We start from the raw sequence: 20,707 nt of genomic DNA on the forward strand, positions 1-20,707 counted from the left end.
CCATCCCACATCCACTCCTTTGTCCCCCTCCGTCCCTCCCTCTGTCTCCACGGCGCGAGGTCGCTCCATCCGGGAGGGGGGCGATCTGTCACACCCCTGTCGACTGTTGATTGTGGTTTCTCCCTCTGTGTCCTTATTTGGTGGTTCCTGTAATTGTTATTAGTTAATCACCTCATTGTGCTCACCTGTCTGCCCCTCGTTATCTGCCCTATATCTGTTCCAGTCTCTGGTATTCGAGTTTGTCAGTTATTGTGACTGTGAATGTTACCCTGTGTGTTGATGTCTACCCTGTCTGGATCTCCTGTTGTCGTATCATTAAATATCCTTTATTCGTCATCTTCGTCGTCCTGCCTGGTCTCTAGTACACCCTGCCCGTGACACACCCAAATAAACTTATTTTTTTTGTCTTTTTGTAACATTTAAAAGTTTGCCAAATTCCTAAATAACTTATTTATTTTAAATAAGTTATTTTGTTGTCAATTATGGTCCTTTTGTCTATTTAGTAACTAGTTAGTTTGTAACTTCATACTTAAAGAAATAGTACACCCCAAAATTTAAATTAGCTGAAAATGTACTCACCCTCAGGCCATCAAGATATAGATGTGTTTGTTTCCTCATTGGAACAGATTTGGAGAAATGTAGCATTACATCACTTGTTCACCAATGGATCCTCTGCAGTGAATGGGTGCCGTTAGAATGAGAGGTCAAACAGCTGATAAAAGCATCACAATAACCCAGTAATAAGTAATCCACATGACTACAGTCTTGTGAAGTAAAACATTGCATGTTTATTAAAAAAAAAAAAAACCTTTTTAAGACAATTAATTTAAATTGTTGCTGCAGGCCAAAATTTAAAAAAAAGTTCATAGTCCATAAAAACGTTTGCTCCAGTGGAGAAAGTCCATATTTGTTTAGAACTTTTTTTGTGTGTGACTGGTTTCGCTTGCAAACGGTGCTTGATCTGTGCATTTATTTATTTATTTTTACTGGAGAATGCAATGTAATGCATAGAGGATTCTTAAACACAGCTTTTCACTTAACAAGCTGTTAATTGCTGGAATGGACTCATGAGGATTACTTGTGAATTATTGTGTTGTTTTTAATCAGCTATGTGGACTCATTCTGATGGCACCCATTTACTGCAGAGGATCCATTGGTGAGCAATTGCCTGGAGGTGAATACATTTTCAGCAAATTTTCATTTTTGGGTGAACTATTCCTTTAATTTGGTTGCATAATTTGTTCACAATTTGTACAAGAATCCGTAGCCACATAATATTACAGTATAATATTTTCCTTTACCAATCTAATAAGAAGACTTGAAACTATAACAACTGCTACCCCTACACTCTGTATTTAGTCTATATGCTGTGTTACATTTCAACTAATTTTAATAGTGCAATGCTCAAATATTTGTAGTCTGTAACTTGTACCAAAAAACAGTGGCAAACTGGCAATATACACTGCTCCAAAAGATAAAGATAATGACAGAAACCCATTCTTGTTTCCTGTGGTCGCGACTGGAGATCATCAAGTACACATGGTTTACTTTACCCACTCTGCTGCACATTCAACAAGTAAATTAAAAACGATAATCTTCACTCTGCTATTTGCCATGATGATCATGTTTACAAAAGGGTGATTGGGGTGGCGTATTAAAAGGTGAGGCAGCATTAGACGTGCACTTTGCTTAACCGAGTGTCACTTTAACAGGCCTCAGGTTGGCTGGCGCTCCAGCACACGGAACATTCACCAGCTGCCACAGTGAAAAGCCCTTTTAAATAATTCCTCAACACCATTACCATTCAAGCATAAAACATGGTCACTTGTTAGATACCATGGAATGAAAATTATACATTCACCTCAAGCCTGAGAGATTAGAGATAAGAACCCCCGTTTTCATGCAAATTCAGTCAATATCTTTCTTAATGGTTTCCATCGCAGAATCCTCATTCAGTTGGTTTCCTTTCTTCTGGGGTTTCTGTTTTTGCAAATATAACGAAACCAAACTGTTCAATGTGGATTACAGGACATTTTAACTGGCTACAAAACAAGTTCCTGAATATTAAAACACCAAATGTTAGATATGTTGTAAACATGTCATGTTGCTTTGCCAGTACAGTAATGAACCACACGCACAATACAATATGTACATTTATCTTGTAATTGTATTCCCTTTGAGCTAAATATTTCAAATACGACAGCAACACTTGGCCCAGAGTCTTTTATATTCAAGACATCTCTATGACCATCTCCTGATCGCTGTTTTTTGCTCATCTGGACCAAGAAACAGTGTATACAGTGCTTCTGTAATACAACAGACTTTTGAAAATGTCATCCGTCCCATATTTCTGTTATTTTTTGTCCTCTTTCTCATAAAGATGAGGCAGAATTGGGAAAGCAGTTAACAGATGTCACTAGACCACCACTACGGCAGTCATATATCTTCTGTTCAAGGGCATTTTTGTGAATACTGAAATGTTTGAGAAAGCAAATATATAGTTTTTATTTTATTTTATATATTTTCAGGATCAAATATTCAACAAAAATGTTGGAACAGCTTTAGGATCTGAAAAATGTTCTGCAGATGCTCAGCCTAATATTTGTCCTTGAAGAAAATGTTTTGAAAGGCTAATATTGGCTTTCCCTGTGAGGTTTGTATCTCATAGTTTTGATTCTATTCCTTGAATAACACGTAACAGATTTCTGTGCACTAATTTTCAAATATGTTCAAGTTCAAATGTGGAAAACTGCACTTTGAATATGATAGTCTAGACTTTGAGCTGCATTTTGCTTCTCACTTTCATCACATCATTAACACCTCGACTTACCCAGTGAGATTCATTTGCACAGTTTCACTCTTTTTGCATGTGACGTTCTTTATTACAACGGGAGTTTAATCAGGACTGAAGTTATCTGCATGATTCTATGAGTATCATTTCACAACTTTTCAGTGTGTGAGAGGTTAAGAATTTAACCTTGAAGACACTTTTAAATACCTCTTAATGAATCATCACTCTGTGTTCCCAGAGATACCGGCCTCGAAACACAAACTGTAACCACCTAAGACTGATAAAATAATTTCTATTAATACACAGTCACAGTGAAATGATTACAGCTGGAACAGGCTGTTTCCAAAGGTGGTATTGACACATGACTTGCCAAAGTTACTGCAGTTCTATCACAATTTGGAACACAAAACGCGATGTACTCATAACAGGTGAACTGCAAACAGTGACATTTGACTGCTGACCTTTAAATGGAAATTAAATATTCAAACAAAGGTGATGACTTCAGTGCTTTATAACAGTCTATATACAGGCACTTCTTATTGTCTTGTTAACCCTCAAATATGAGTGTAAATTACTGTAATTCTGATGTGTTATGGTGGCTGGAATAAGTCAAGTTCCCTTTCATGGGAACTTCGAACTGCGTCCTCTAGGGGTCGCTATGGGGAACGCCTCGTCGAGACCCGTGTTTGAAGCATACATTGAAAAAAAACCAACTCGTTGGCCGGCGACAGCCATGACGTCACTACCGGTGCGACTATAGTATAAATAGGCGCCGGGAGCACACATCATTCTCTTCTTCGTCTTCATTGACTGTTCTGTTTGAAGCGTGCATTTCCAAGGAAAAAGTAAGAGCTATCTCTATTTATTATGGCGAGCACTAGCAGAGCATTTAGAAAGTGTGTGCATCCGTGTCATCGCTATTTGACACCAGATGACACACACAATCTATGTGTTGTTTGTTTGGGCGAAGAGCACGCACGCGATGTCCTCAAGGGGCCCGGGACCTGTGTGTTTCTGTCCCTTTCTAGGGTAGGTCCTCGATGAGCACACCCTCTGCTGGGTTCAGAAACTGGGTGCTCGACTTGCAGTGTTTAATTCACTCGTCGATATATGTCCAGACGGTAAGAAAAGCCGGGTTTCGGCTTCATACTTAGTGAATGATGTGTGCTCCCGGCGCTTATTTATACTATAGTCGCACCGGTAGTGACGTCATGGCTGTCGCCGGCCAACGAGTTGGTGTTTTTTCAATGTATGCTTCAGACACGGGTCACGAGAAGGCGTTCCCCATAGCGACCCCTAGAGGACGCAGTGTCTCGTTCCCTACTCAGGGAACCATGGTTACATAAGTAACCTGAGACGTTTTATTCCAGAGTTCAACATTCAACACCAAGTCATTTTTTCTGCACAAAGATATTCTGATCAAGAATCAATAATGTTTAAATAAAAATCTATAGTATTAAAGTTGTTTTAAATAAAAAAATATATAAAGCTGATTCTGCCACTGAATAAAAATGTAAAAAAAGGTAATTGCGACTTTTATCTCACAAATGTTGATTTTTAAACTCACAATTGCGAGTTATAAAGTCAGAGTTGTGAGATATAAACTTGCAATTGCGAGAAATAAAGTCGGAATTGTGAGATATAAACTTGCAATTGCGAGTTATAAAGTCCAATTCTGAGGGAAAAAAGACTGACTATTTTCTTACAACTGCAAGTTTATTTCTCACAATTTTGACTTTATAATGCTCAATTAAGTATATATCATGCAATGCTGAGAAAAAAGTCAGAATTGCGAGTTTATATCACGCAATTCTGAGAAAAAAGTCAGAATTGTGAGCTAAAAAGTTGCAATTACCTTTTTAATTTTTATTCAGTTTTATTCTCTATAGACAAATATCAATGATAGTCATGGCAAATTAATTTTCTTTAAAAAAAAGTATATGAACTACATTTTAACATTTTCTCAAGCAAATGTAAATGCCACCTGCCTGTGCAAAAATTACCTCCACAATAGGATGCTGTTGGTGCATGCCTGTATTAACTGCAGTCAAATAATGAAATTGTTAATTTTGTAAAACGAATACAATACTGTAAGCAAATCAACCATATCTCCTTATACACAGTCTACATGGATACGAAGACATTCCTAATTCATTATTACTGTAAAAACAGTGTAAGTTACCTGGACATGTGATTAAGCGCTGATCAGCCCCCTGCCATCAGTATGGAGTGCTTTAATCCTGTGCTGATGTGTATTGATGAGAGGATAGTCTAAGCTTGGGTGATGAAGTGTGTGTGCGCTGGTTACTGTGTCTGTGTGTGTTTAGCCTTCCCATCCCTGATACACTCATTACAGGCAGCTATTGATTACTCGAGTAGGGTGTCCTTGGCAAGGTGATGACTGCATGTGCGTGTGTACACATGCATGCTTATGTCATAGAACGAAAACTTAATAATCACCACATTTATTTTGTACTACATGTCTATCCTGTCTCATATGCAGGTCAATAATTACATGCGAGCATGCACATAGTCTGTAGACTTAAAGCTTGTGTGTGTGTTTGTGTGTGAGCCTCTTTTGGATAGCTGGTAATTGCAGTGGAGATGTGCTAGCCGTTTTACTGTTGGCGGGATGATTGGCTGGCTCTTTCTCCGTAGTGAGTCGATAATGAGATGGCCCAGGTGATGAGGCTGCCGTCAATAATTCATGAGTCAACATACACAGTACCTTTCCCCATTCAGCAAAACACAGCGAGACAAAAAAAACAAACAAACAAACAAACAAAAAAACAAAAAACCCCGGGTGAAAGAAATACATATTCCTCCTCTCCCCCTTTTAGCAGGGCTTGTGGGAGAATGGAATGACGCAGGTAGATGTCGCTGGATGTCTGCTCTCATTTTGGCTGTAGGACGGATGAATGCAATGGCGAATCACAGTACTCTAGAGTGGCTGCGTCTTCGTCTGCATCCTTTTCCATGGCTGTGAATCAAACACAATGCTGAATTTTCACACCCTCAATGGTGAGAATGGAATTCCTGCAGGCTATTACAATATGCTAACAAAAGGTGTGAAGCTCTGCTGCTGTCCATTTCAAATTTCAACATCTTTCATACATCCTACGGATAGTATAGATTAATCTTCTTCTGGAAGATGGTTAGAAAATGTTGTTGTGGAGGAGAAATGAAACATGTGATCTACACAAATTAAGCTGCAGTGCTAATGTGGGAAATGCAAGTATGAATCTTGTCTACAATGTGACCTTAGCTTGTTTCTCTCTTCTGAATAATTAGTGCTGCTTGTTAAAGCTACCTTGCCCTGGAAACCACCTATAACACTCTAGCATAGCAACATAATAATCCATTCCAAACATATTAGCAATTTATAGTAACACCCTCTAAACCACTCACAAACTTGTAGCAACTGCATAGCTACATGCTAAAACCACTCTGAATCTCTTAACAATTGCATAGCAACATCCTGGCAACAATCCACAACACCCTAGCAAGAGCATAGCCACAGGTTAAAAATCACTCTGAACATCTTAGTAAATGTGTAGCAACACCCTGGCAACAAAACATACAACAAACTGTACAGCAAGTAACAGATTAAAAACCATTCTGATCATCTTATCAAATGTGAAGCAACACCCTGGCAACCACCTTTGAAACTGCATTGCAAGCAACAAGTTAAAAACCATTCTGAACATCTTAGCAACTGCATAGCATTACCTTGACACTCACCCACAACAATATAGCAACCGAATAGCAACAGGTTAAAAATCATGATGAATTTCTTAGCAACTGCATAGTAACACCCTGGTAACCACACATAACACCCTAGAAGCTGCAACAGTTGAAACTTATTCTGTACATCCTAATAACTACATAGCAACACCCTGGCGACCGCCCACAACAACTGCAATGTAACTAGTTAAAAATCATTCTGAAAATCTGAGCAACTGCATTGCCATGCCCTGTAAGCCACCCACAAAACCCTAGAAACTGCATAGTTACATGCAAAAAAGTCTCTGAACCCCTTAGCAACTGCATAGCAACACTGTGGCAACCACAACACCATAGAAACTGCATAGCAAAAGATTAAATGTCATTCTGAAACGTCATTCTGAACATCTAAGCAAATGCATGGCAACAACCTGGCAGCCACCCAAAATATCCTACAGCAACTGCACAGGAACAGATTAAAAATGATTCTGAATATCATAGCAACCACCCACAACACCCTTGCAACTGCATAGCAACAGGTTAAACATCAGTCTGAACATCTTAGAAACCCACAATACAGTAACACCCTAAGAACTGCAAAGCTACAAACTAAAACTACTCTGAACCCTTTAGTAATTGCATAGCAACACCCTTGCAACCACATACAACACCCTATTAATGGACTATTCATAAAATGTAAAAACCTAGTTGCCTACTGGCCTCTATTGTAAGATCTAATGGCAATTCACACTGGAACGACAGATGACGATAAACGGCAACAAACACATTTGGTTTTGTCAGATCAGTTTGTTTCCCCTATCGGCGTCTGCTAGTGTAGGTCAGGGCTTGTTTTTACTGACTGAACAAGCTGATTTGGCATTTGTCAAGTCTTGGAACATCTGTGGAATGACGTATTGTACTCGTCGGCTGTTAGCGTTGGTCTGTTGGCTAGGCTTAGTGCGAATTTGCCTTAATAGAAGAGGCAAAAAATGCAAAGAGAAAGAGTATTATTAGTATTATTCCTGAGTTCTAATCACTCCATGAAAATGACAAATTAAGAATATTACTTGAAGGACCTACTTCCTCTTTAGTAGCACATCATATTTATACATGCCACAAACTAAGAGATAATGAGTGCATTAGTAGTACCATTAATGTTTATATAAATTATATATGGATGTATTATATATATATATATATATTTGTTTTGTTTGCTTTTATTCTGTTATGCATAATGCTTTGGCAATATGTACCTATTGTCATGCCAATAAAGCAATATGAATTGAATTAAAAGAGGTCATGGAATCTTCTAGAACTGAGGCTGTAGTGTTGACAGACTCTCTTTCACAAACACACACATGCGTTTCAGTGTGTTTATATATTGTGCTCTTATTTCCAGCAGGCACACTTGAGGCTCTCTCTCTGTCTACAGTTTTACCCAATCAGGAGTTCTGAGGGACAATTAAGCTCGGTTTCTCTTCTGATGTGAGGTGGAATCTGCCCCCAGGGCTCTTACCTGCCACATCCATCTCACACACACAAATACACGCACGCACGCACGCACGCACGCACGCACACACACCATTCTGAGCACTAAATCTTCCTCACACATACACTTTGAATAGACATCCTACATCCAACATTTGTGAAATAATTACTACATACAGATGCACACATATAAAAATATATAAATAAATGTAAAAAAAAAATGCATGAATGCACTAAAAGTTCGGGATCAGTATTTTTTTTTTTAAGCTCATCAAGGCTGCATTTATTTGATCAAAAATACAATAAAAATAGTAATATTGTGAAATATTATTGCAATTTAATATTTAATGCTTTCTATTTTCATATAATTATTTCTGTGATGCAAAGCTGAATTTTCATCTGCCATTACTCAAGTCTTCAGTGTCACATGATCCTTCAGAAATCATTCTAATATGCTGATTTATTATCAATGTTGGAAGCTTTAAAATAATCACACACTCTTCTGACCTTTTCAGGTCGTTCCTATGATTCTTCTTCCAAGTGCCGTTGTGAAAAAATACATCACAGATGAGACAGCATGACACTTAGAGATAAAACAGGATCAGAGGGAAGTGAATGGTGTGCAGAGAGAGCAGAAATGAAAGAAAGAGAGAAGCATGACTGAAAAACAAAACATAAACAGCCCTACATTCATACTTTTTCATGCCCAAAAATAAACTGAATTTTATTTACTAGTCTCCATCCAAGCAGGACAGATGTGAACACAGTGTGCGTCCGGCATCTGTGTCACTTCATCAAACAGTCACGCAGAAACAAAAACATACAGTGGCTGGAAAAAAGGACACAAAAAAGGAACATTATATGGGCACGTTCATCTCTGAAAAATATTGAAAAGAATAATGTCTGAATGTCATTACACTAGATACAAACAATCAAACCAAGTGTCATCTGCAAACAAATGATGCCAGACCTTTTCTCAGAACTAACTTCACTTTTCTGAGCCATTTGTGCAATGATTCCGAACCACTGAAATATTCTGCTTCTAAAGTGTTTTTGTGCTATATTTCTTTAAAATAAATGCCACTTGGTTTGATATTTTGCTTTCTAATGCAATGACATTCAGATAGTTTAATGCCGTTTAAATTTAGATAATAAAAAGTTATGGCTTAAGTGTCCAAATATTTTCTGAGAGCACTGAACATTTATATGGCTTAAACTGTAAATTAACTAAATGCTGAACCAGTTTTGCATTTTAAATTTAAATTGTTTCTTACAAACAACAAATTAATTGATGGGCTGGATTTGTGTAGATTACTTTTGGATTATTGTGATGTTTTTTTCATATGTATCACCCATTCACTATTCCCTTAATAGGGGTCCAAAATAACACTGGATTCCACTGACTATCATTGTAGTTTCTTCCAAATATCTCTTAATTTTTAGGAAAACTGTCCCTTTAAGGACAATGCAATCGGTCCCTCCAATTTTGAATATATTGTGACCGTTAGTTGTGTAAATGTAGTAAGTCAGGAGGTGAATGACTGACATTGATAGGGTTTTCTCTCCGCTCTATCTGCCAATTTAAAGCAAGAGCATTCTCAGAGGATTTAGAAGTCATCGAAATTTGTGGAGACAAATCCCTAATGTCATATAGGAGATGAAAACTGCTTCTATCCTACAAATAAATGGAGTAAGTGCAGAATAAATGGAGAGTGTAACATGTAGCCACCAACCTGCCTGAAAGAGACTCAGCATATGCCTTCACTCGCCACTTTTAGACATATTTGACTGAGATGAATACAATATGATGTTAAAGCAGGTCAAACGTTCAAAGTTTCAATAATAATCAAGATGTATAAGCATCTGAGTGTAATACAAACCAGTAGATTGCATACAGGAGCCACCATATGCACATCCTCTCCTTAAAGACACCATGAAATTATTTGAATGGGGTTAAATAGTTTAAAGAGGACAAGAAACATAGGTAATGGATATTTCTGGTCCATTTTTTTTGTGTTAAAGAAAGCATGCTAGCATACAGATGGCCTAAAAACTAACAGACATGGACTAAAAGACTCAAAAAACTTCATTATTGATTTCATGGTGTCTTTAAGTTTTCTCTCAGATCAAGCTAGAGGCTAATCCTGGAAAAAGTAATCATAGTTCCATTAACTTCATCGAGGCCATGAACACCTGTGCACACTTATCGACCCAAACACATGTTCCAATTACATGTCATTACCTAGATTCGAATGGCCAAGCATGATCATTTATTGATTTCAACTCATTCAGCAAGGTCTTGCACGTTTGTGTTTTCACAAAGAGTAATTGTTATGACAAAAAGGCGGTGACTTCCGCTGGCTCTAGTATTTATACAGAGTGATTAAGAATTGATGTGGGCCAAAAACAGAGTATGAAATCAAAATGAGTCTCATTCAGTCGAGTGAGGAGGAGGGGGCTGATTACATTGCTGGCTCACCATTATTCTTTTATATTGTAGTCACAAGGTTAAAAAATGGACAATCATAAACAAGTGTAGCTGCAAAAGTTCCCCATTCTTTTGTCAAAGTTGAAGCATCACTTTTCAAACCGAGAGCAACTTGTAGAGTTTCACAGGTTAATTTTCAGATTATTTATACAGGAGTTAGTTTGTTAGACTGTACTCTGGCATCTCCTGGGAAATGTTAATGGTGGTTTATGAGCTAATTATTTCAGTTAATCAAATTGGCGAGTAATTATCAGATGATATTTGTTCTTAGCGATGAGGACTTGAGACGGCCAGAGTCATTTTTTTCTGACTTCAAAATGAATGCAAAAGCTAGTTAAATGCCTGAACTACTTCATTAAATCATAATTAATATGCAAGTGTACCTTGACCTTCAAACCAAGACATTTCCATTTTTTTTTAAAGCAGCTACATTGGGGAAGTAGGACAAGTATTTATTTGTAGACCCTTTTAACAACATTACTTAGTAAAATATGGCTATATGAAAATATGTTAGAAAGGTAGAAATGGATACCTGAATTTATGCTACAAATAAGGAGTAAACATGCAATTATATAAATTCATTTTACAATTTTACATTATACAACTGCACTTGTGTATGAATTACTGTATATTACTTAAAACTATATTCTACAATATATAAATACATCTATTTTCTCTAAAATAAAAAATTTAATATTTACAGCATAAAATCAGGAATCCAGTATATTTTCATATGGTATTTTTTATAATAATAATAATAATAATAATAATGTCCTAATAGACAAAACTCTTTAACTTTGCAAAGCTGTTCGCTTTAGTTTTCTATATCCTTAAAATTCCAATTATCTTATGTGCATATGTTGGTCTGTTTATTGTATCAGCCGTATCCCCATTGGAATCTATTCAGTCTCCATTATAACTCCAAGAATAGAATAATATTTCATAACATTTCTCCATCAAGGAATCTGGTTCTTCTTCCTTTGGTCTGCAGACAGGCTTTAAACAAACAAGCAAAGTTAAAGTGGTGGGAAGGACAGTAACAGCTTTATTAAATTAGTGCAAAAGACAGACATAACTCATTCACCACGTCATCTTTTTCTTTGCATTTTCAGAACTTACAGGGTCTTCCACACAAAAATGTTTTTGTTTTTCATCTGTTATCTTTTTCTGTCTCTCTTTTTTGTTGTCTTCTCACAAGCGCAAAAAATAAAAACCACTGAATCAACAGCTTTCCCTGGCCTCTTTGACTTGACCCAAGGGGAGAGGGAGAAGAATAAAATAAACGCCGTACCATCAGAATCAAGAATCACAAGACAGATTCGCTCTCTGTCTGCAAATCGCTCTCCAGACTCAAGAACCACACTCTAAACAAGAGCTCGTACATGAAAAAAGAGGAAAAAACATCAATGGCATTAGAAATAGTCCCTAAAATTTAGCAAAAACATACAGTTCTTTTATTTTTTCTCGTGAGGGGTCATTAAAGAATAAGCGATCAAAGTACATAAGTTAATTCATATATTTGTACATTGGTAAAAAATAAAATATATATAGTGTACATTTCCCCCCACCATCTCACACATTACTATAAAGATATATTGTGTTCCACTCCATAACAACTAACGCAATTGAACAAAAAACAAAAATAAAAGACGCAAGAGATGCTTTTTTTTTAGACTCTGAAGGCTTCTGGCTACCACCCCGCCCTAAGAAAACACAACCACTGCAGACTAAAGAGGCCTTGTGTCCTTCCCTTACATTAGTAAACAAGATCAAATACAGTAGTCTTTAACCAGAGGAAACTAAAGTACATCGAAATGTCCAATCGCTTTGCCCCCATCCAATATATCTTTGTCCAGTGAGAGAGAGAGTTGGAGCATCAAGGCGGTGCCGTCCATGATGTATTCCAGAGATATGAGAAGACAGGAAGTGCAGGGGAAGGAGGGAGATGGAGGCCGTGAGGTTGGGGATAGAGAGAGACGATGTCGAAAAGGAGGAGAGCAAAAATGGAGGGTGTCTTTTGGAGGTGAGGTCTTCTCAGCCTGGTTTGCGTGTGGAGAAGAGAAGAAGGTTTTCTTCAGTGTTGCAAAAGGACTACAGAAAGAATCAGTGGAATTTACAAGCCTGCGAAAGAGAAAAGAAGAAACGTGAAAACGGTGATTAAACACCATTTGAAAGTTTAACACAACATCTGTGGTGGTAATAAACTCAGTCTCCCTCAGCAGCAGGTTCGAAATCTTTAGGGCAACATGAGATATTTCCTATAATATTCATGCAAGGAATGTATAAAAACATGAAAAACCACAACGAAGCATTGAATTAATAAATTAAACTAATTAGGAACAAAATGTCATTCTCGTCGAAGCTCCAGGAACCTTTAAAGCCTTTTACTTTTGCCTTCACTTTCCTTCCTTACTCCACTCCACACCACACCGCCATCATCGTAAAATATGATTAAAATGTAACTTTGAAAAATGCAAGGTCTAATTTCGCAAGACTTGAGCGAAATGAATTGGCCTGCGGATCTCAGAAATTCAACAGCGATCGAACCATGCCAGATCCGATGTGAGGGAATATTAAATGCGGAGGGGGGGAGAGGACTATTGATTTTTTTCCCTTTGCTGCTTGTTGTTTCGTTCTACTAGATACGTTTGTACAGCTTGGTCCTAAATGGCAGTGGAAGGAAAATAAGACTTGAACGGCACTTAAGAGCATGGCTGAGGTTGCTCCGTTCCACAAATGCCATTTTCAAATTATAATGAGACTCCAGCCCCGTTTATTCATGTGCCGAGGGCCCGAAACACATCCAGGTAATGCTTTCCCCCTTAGGCAGACGAGTGTGAGCCTGAAACATCAAAATGTACAACTGAATCAATTCACCTCGCTGCTTTCACATGCAATAAAGTCAAGCAAGGAGTGGATAAAAATCCTCACTACTCTCATCTCCTCATAAACACATACTCTTCACTCCATCTTCCTAGGGGGGAAACACAAGTAAGTGTGCAGGGAGTGCGCAATGCAGGCAGCAAGACGAAAGTGTGTTTGATCTAATTACCATCAGCCTGATTGGAGGAAAGTGGTTGTGGCAGCAGTCAGCTGCAGTGAAACAAGGCACAATAACACACGTGAACCCTGCAGAGCTTTGGTCAGATTGAAATACACTCCTCTGTTCCACCCCCCTCCCCTCCCTTACACAACCCTCATCATTCACTCCCTCAATTTGTCTTTCCATCAGCCAAGTAGTAAAGTTACTCATGATGGGCTTCAAGTTTACAGGCAAGAGTCTGAGTTTTCCATTTATAGCTAGATAGATTTAAAAGGTTGGAGCCATAATTTTTAATTAAAATAATAGTTAAATCAAAAATTTAAATTCTGTAAACATTTTCACAACCTCATGATTTTTAAACCTGTATGACTTTCATTTTACTGTGGAAAACAAAAGAACAGATTTTCTCTCTTTCTCTCTCTCTTTTTTTCTTTTGGTCCATACACTTGTCAGTGGGGTCAAATGTTGTTTTGGACCCCAATGACCTTTATTGTACAGACTCTTAAAAATAAAGGTCCTTCATTGGCATCTTTGATTGCATGAAGAAACTTTAATATCAATAGAACCTTCGCCTGAAAAATGTTCTTCAGCTTATTAAAATGTTCTTCACACTATGGTAAAAGTGTTTAAGAACTGTTCATTGAAAGGAACCCAAAATGGTTCTGCTATGGTCAAAAAAAAAAAAAAACCCTTCTAGAACCTTTATTTTTCAGTGCAGACAAAAACAATTCTTTAAAACATATTTTTTGTTCCACAGTAGAAAGTAAGTCAAACAGGTTTGGGATGTAAATAATGAAAAAATTAAAATTTTTGAATAATCTATCCCTTTAAAAATGAATTATATTAACTTTTACTCTAACATTAATCATTCAACATTCAACTTTAAATCTAAAATGATTTGAGGTACCATTCATGTCAATAGCACATGTAGGGGACGAGTTACTCCAATGTTCAGTACTTAAGGTTAAGAGTTCTGAAAACCTCGATCGACCCTTGAGTATTAAAAAAAGAAATTGTAATTTTAGCAAGTGGCATTAATTATTCTTGTCACGCTTGAAAATTCATTAACAAGAAGAGGTTACGCTTTATCTGCCAGGTGCACAGCGGATGGCACGTCAAAACAAGTGGCTTGAAGAGCCAGTAAACGGGTCGATGCTAGGGAAATTTCTCTTCCCCTCGAGACAGGCCACATCAGTACCCAGAGTGGATTAAAGAGTAAAAGCACCCATCTTGGCAGAAAAAGGGATTTAAACTTCAGTGGGTCCAGACTTAGGTTTATTTCCCTGTTTGTGAATTAATTATATTTTACCCCTGTTGGGCATCTTTCATCAGATTAAAGCGTGGTTTTAGAGGTCTGTTGAGTATATCACCACTCTTCATTTGACCACAAATATCACATTAGGAACATATTCCAAATCATCGTCTGGTATGTAATTTTCAATTACAGCAATTATTAATTAAACTAGGACTGACATTTTCAATTTCATTTTCATGTGCTTACAGGCTGGACTTCCTCACTGTTTATTAAGCATGGAAACTTTAAACATGTGAAAAAAAGGTAGATGCTATTTACTCTAAATAGTGGTAGAAACTGTTTATTTATCAAATACCATCCTGGTTAAATTAAGAGCAAACTGCAAATAGTGATAGATGCTATTCACATAAAGTGTACTCAGAAGTAATATGCTATTTGTATGAAAGTAAAAAGGTGGGCGGAGTCAAAAAGCAACCAGTCAAGTAAAAAGACACTGCATTTAAGATATTTTAAAAGTGTCAAAAAGTAAAACCTTTGCCACTTTCCAGGATTGATGAATGGAAAGTTCAAAAGAACAGAAAGTGTTTGAAACAGAAATATGTTGTAACATCATAAATGTATTTACTGACACTTTTGATCAACTTAATGTGTCCTTGCTAAATAAAAATGTTAATTTCATTCATTAAAAAAAGAAAGAAAAATATCTTACTGACCCCAAAGGAGTGATCTCTAAAGTGTAGGTTGCAACCAGTCCTACAGGGGGCAGTATGGTCATCTTGACATTGTTTGACCCTTCCTCTGTTCAACATGTGCTCTTAATAGTCTCCTCTGTGATATGATCTTGAGCTCAATTGTTACATCAAAGCATATTTTGTCAGTGGAAAAGATAATTTGGTTTCCTCTTGACATTGGTATCAGAATCCAGCCTCATCTTGTGTTGAAAATTGTGTTGATGCGTTTTTCTTCCTCTCAAACATTATCACCACCAGTGTAATCAGACACACAATTCAATGGCACCACATTTTCGGAGGACAAACAAAATCAATGGACTCAAAGGGCAAATAAGCACAGAAGTTGAGGTTTGGCAAACTGTCATCAGAAACACTAACAATGGCTCCTGTGGGATCGAAGTCGTAAAGAACAATGAATGTGTGTGAGACGGTGCCAGTTGTGACCCCCGTGATCTGCCGTGGCACATGCAGGTATCTGGTGCAGGACTTAGGAACTTTAATGGGGGTCTAAAGAACGAGGAACTTTTGTCGGTTCATAGAGGATCTGTTTGTGTTCTCCCAGAGGCTACCATACATTATTTAAGAGACCACAAATGCAAGTTCACTTGACTCCTTTATCCCTGAGAAGAGAGGAAGAACATAGAGTATGGATTTTTTTTCAGTCCGGGGAGTAGAAGTTTAGCAACATGGAAGCTAAGAAAACACACATCCACCGATACATGTACACACCAACACCCACACTGACCAACACTAACCAACACTGTCATTGCGGTATTTGCATACTGCATGATGACTGGCCTTTATTTTCTTACATTTTACGTTCATATTTTTTTAAAGAAAAATCCCAGTGATTTTCTCCACAGAACTCCTTTTTTTTAAAATGATAACATAAAGCTTTAAAGACAGACATACTGTGAGTTACAGGGTTGTTAATCAATGGTACATGATTTTTTGAAGCCATCAGTCCACCTTATTTCAACATATTTAAAAAAAAAAAAATTTTAACAGTGGAATTCTTGGTGAAAAACTACACTACCCATGATTCTGCAAAGAATGAAAACATGCAAATCACACCAAAAGAAGACTTTAGTGCCTGCCCACTCTCAAAGCAAAGTTTTTAATATTGTGATTCACCTAATAGAAAATAAGTTAGGTTCATGGCTTATAATTATTTCTGGAAGATAATTTAAAAAAATACCTACGTAACCAAGGCCACTAAAAAAAAAAAGTGGGTGAAAAAAACTCTATAATCTCTCTCACTCTCTCTCTTTTCCTCTATCAGTACTTGGATCTTCTAACTACTATTTTTTACCTAAAACATTAACACTAGTCTGATATTTCCTCAGGAAACATAGTTACAGAGTGATACAAGAAACCACACTCACACTCAGGACCAAAAGACCAAGCAACAGCTTCTGGGCTTATCTGCCTGTTTTCAGTGCTGTCTCTCAGCAGGGGTCAGGGTTCATTAAGGTGATAAGGAAACTGAAGTCAGACACTCTTTCCCTCCCACTCGATCAGTGTGTGACACAGCAGCATGTCTCGTGTGTCTTCCTGCACAACAGTGAAACACATTCCTTACAGGAGTCAATAGTGTACATGTAGTGGATCTCTGAGACCAGCATGCACCAGCTCTGTGTCATGTCACATGACAAATAAACACATGCACACTTTTAGAGTGCCTGTTACAATGTATCACTGCCTGAATGAGGAACACACACACACACACACACACACACATACAATTTACAGTGGAGTTCAAACATCTGAGACCACTAGTGAAAATTATGATAAATTCCAAATTATATGATCAGCATAATTCAACTGAAAAGTAAAAAAATATATGAATTTAAAATGTTTTTGTATTGATTTGTTGTCTTCACAAGACATTAATTGATGGACTGGAGTTGTGTGGATTACTTGTGGATTATTGTGATGCTTTTGTCAGCTATTTCTCTCATTCTGATGGCACCCATTTACCGCAGAGCACCCAGTGTCATGTCACATGACAAATAAACACATGCACACTTTTAGAGTGCCTGTTACAATGTATCACTGCCTGAATGAGGAACACACACACACACACACACACACACACACACATAAAATTTACAGTGGAGTTCAAACATCTGAGACCACTAGTGAAAATTATGATAAATTCCAAATTATATGATCAGCATAATTCAACTGAAAAGTAAAAAAATATATGAATTTAAAATGTTTTTGTATTGATTTGTTGTCTTCACAAGACATTAATTGATGGACTGGAGTTGTGTGGATTACTTGTGGATTATTGTGATGCTTTTGTCAGCTATTTCTCTCATTCTGATGGCACCCATTTACCGCAGAGCACCCATTGGTGAGCAAGTAATTTAATGTAAAACGGTTCAGATGAAGAAACATCTCATTTTGAATGCCCTGAGGGTGAATACATTTTCAGCAAACTGTCATTTTTGATTAAACAAACAAACAAACAAACAAATAAGCATATAAATGTTTAGGGGCATACAAATACATAAACACTAACAAATCACTGAGAAATTATAGTAATTTCCCTGAGATTATTTCTCAAATACTGTGTGCTAGAATTGTGCCAGAAGCTATATTTTTTCACCAGAAATCCCACTTTGGATAAACCAGCATGGCATAATACAGTACATGTCAATGTCTACCAGGGCAGTAGCAAATAATCCCATAATTTCAGCCTATTCACATTCACATATTCAGCATTCACACCAACACAATGATTGCTACCAGATCCACTCGGAGAACGATGAAATAATGCCTAAAACAGTAAAATGAAGCCATACAATGATATGAGTGGGTCATTTATTTGCACAGTGTGCGTTGTTGTTTTAGACTGTTTGTGCATGTCTGGATATATGCCTGATAACAATGCTTTTACATCATTTGATCAGTTATTCTCAACCAGCTATTCAAGGAATAACAACTCCATCATCGATATAAAATTATGAATATAAATTTATATAGAAAAGCAACATTTTAGCACATTGTAACGGGGTGAAGAATGACACGACAAGAAATCTCAATCAATACCCCGGAGGGTGGATTTATTGGGGTGAGGGGTGCTCGTGAGAAAGGTCCAGGTAGGTGCTCCGGTGCCGTGAGTGCTCTCTTCCGTCTTCCCAGTGCAGAGGGTCCGTGCAGTGCTCCTGTGGGGCTGGTCGGTCACACGCTGCTTTCTGTGGGGAAAATGAGAGGGCGAGTTAGTGCTCAGTCTCATGGAGGAAACGCCTATGCAGAGATAACACAAACAAAAAAGTGATTGGGGGAGAGAAACTCTGGAGAAGATCTGCTACCATGCTTTATGCAGATCTGGAGATATTGGCTCTATAGTGCCACAAATCACAGATGGATCCGACTCTTATCCAAACCGGGCCTTGGGCGAGGAACCCAGCTATAGAAAACCTCAGGGCAGAACATCCCTTCTAAACAGTGAGTGCGCAGATTTATTTTTCCTCTGTTTTCCATTTTAGAATGGCTGTATAGTGTTCCATTATGTTCCAGCCCCTCTAAAGGAGTGAATTATTAATGTTATTGCCGAGAGAAAGAGATGCCATGGGGCCGTGTGCAGGTTTAGATGGGAGATTAACTGTGGGACAAACATATAATACACTTTGACACACACACACAGACCTGCAAGAAGCCCAAGACCTGCTGTAAAGCAACCTTTAATCAGTGCATATTGCTTTAAATGCTTCTATGTGTCTCTGGTGCCTGCACTAGTGGCCCTACACATGCTGTAAATCTAGCCTGATATGGATCAACTCTCAATGCAGTTCCAGGCTTTACCACAGTAAACAGATACGGGGTCATGGCAGAATAAATGTAAATATGAATGTTATATATTCTGAATAAAGTTTTGATTTAGATTAAACAGTCATAAACCGTAAATATATAGATACAAATCTGAAAATATAAATTTAAATTATGAATATATAGATCTGAATAAATCTGAATATATTGTTATAGGTCTGAATATATAGATGTAAATTTGAATGTATGTCTGGAAATAAATACATTTGAATAAATAGTTATAAATAGTTAGAATGTGCCTCAAAGATGTGGAACATAAACTAAATGTATGGGAGTGATTCTGCAAGCAGTCTGTGAACTGGACTTTAGCAATACTTGAATGGACGAGGTTACAAATTCAAGGATTATGAGAGTTTTGTACAATAATAAACTGCAAAGTTCTGATGTTCCATATATATATATATTTTTTTTGCTATTGGGCAGAATCGTGGATCTGGAACACTTGCAATATTTATTTGGACTTTATTAGAAACCATGAAATATGCAACATCTATCAAACTTTAAAACTCCACATTTAAGCAAATGACCTGGAATTTCCAGCATTCTGATAAGAGGGATCAGCTGTACGTGTGAGTGTTGTGAAGGGTGGAGCAAAAGAATACTTACAGAGGATGGAGAGCAGAACCAGACCGAGCAGTAGCAAGAGGTTTGTTTGGATCGAGCCAGCATGGCTGCAGTCCATTCTGTTCTTCTTACAGGTGCACACCTGAACTTTCATTTCTGTGTTGTTGGACATTGGAGGGACTCCAGAGTCAGTCAGAACCAGTGGCAGGTTGTAATTGGCCTTTTTCAGACTGTGCAGCAACATGATCTGGGAGTGAGTGTCTGAAAACCAGCAGAAAAAAAAAACTTAAAGGGGTAGTTCAATGGTTTTTTTCTAGGCTTGATTGTGTTTATGGGGTGCAGTCTAACATGTGTTAATGCTTCGTTTTTTAAAAAACGCATAATTTTTCACATAATTTACCTTTATTCCACACCGCTCTGTCCCTTCTCTGAGAAACGCGCTGATCATTTCCCTCTTTTATGAAGCCTCTCCCTCAGAAATAGGCGATGGGCTCTGATTGGTTAGCTAGCCCAGTGTGTTGTGATTGGCTAAACAGTCTCTAGTGCACGTCTAATGTTCCCGCCCCTCACCTCAGCGGCATGTGCTCCGGTTGTATTGTAAACAACGGCATCGTTAATATCGCTTATCAGTTTGAGCCCGATTGAGAAGCAGAGGATATTATTGAAGAGGATCGTGCAGAACCTGTGCAAGCACGGGTTGTAATGGTATGTTTGTTTGTTGTTGTCCCATACTTTTTAGATATGCTGTTGTTTGTAAATGCTACTGCTTCTGTTAGCTTTTAATATA

The 20,707-nt window shown here is 37.6% G+C and overlaps 1 protein-coding gene across 1 annotated transcript in view; it reads right to left on the reverse strand.

Annotated features, from left to right (window-relative positions):
- Positions 1-11,647: 11,647 nt before the first annotated feature.
- Positions 11,648-20,707, reverse strand: part of LOC107738387 (cadherin-13-like) — a 363,553-nt gene continuing 354,493 nt past the window's right edge. The window contains exons 14-15 of the mRNA XM_016550141.1: positions 19,963-20,181; positions 11,648-12,611 (exon numbers count right to left, since the gene is read on the reverse strand). Coding sequence (XP_016405627.1) covers positions 12,604-12,611; positions 19,963-20,181 — 227 coding nt within the window. The 3' untranslated portion in view covers positions 11,648-12,603. The remainder of the gene's footprint in view (positions 12,612-19,962; positions 20,182-20,707) is intronic.

The sequence above is a fragment of the Sinocyclocheilus rhinocerous genome, unplaced genomic scaffold, assembly GCF_001515625.1.
Source record: "Sinocyclocheilus rhinocerous isolate Xijiao unplaced genomic scaffold, SAMN03320098_v1.1 scaffold975, whole genome shotgun sequence".
Lineage (NCBI taxonomy): Eukaryota > Metazoa > Chordata > Actinopteri > Cypriniformes > Cyprinidae > Sinocyclocheilus > Sinocyclocheilus rhinocerous.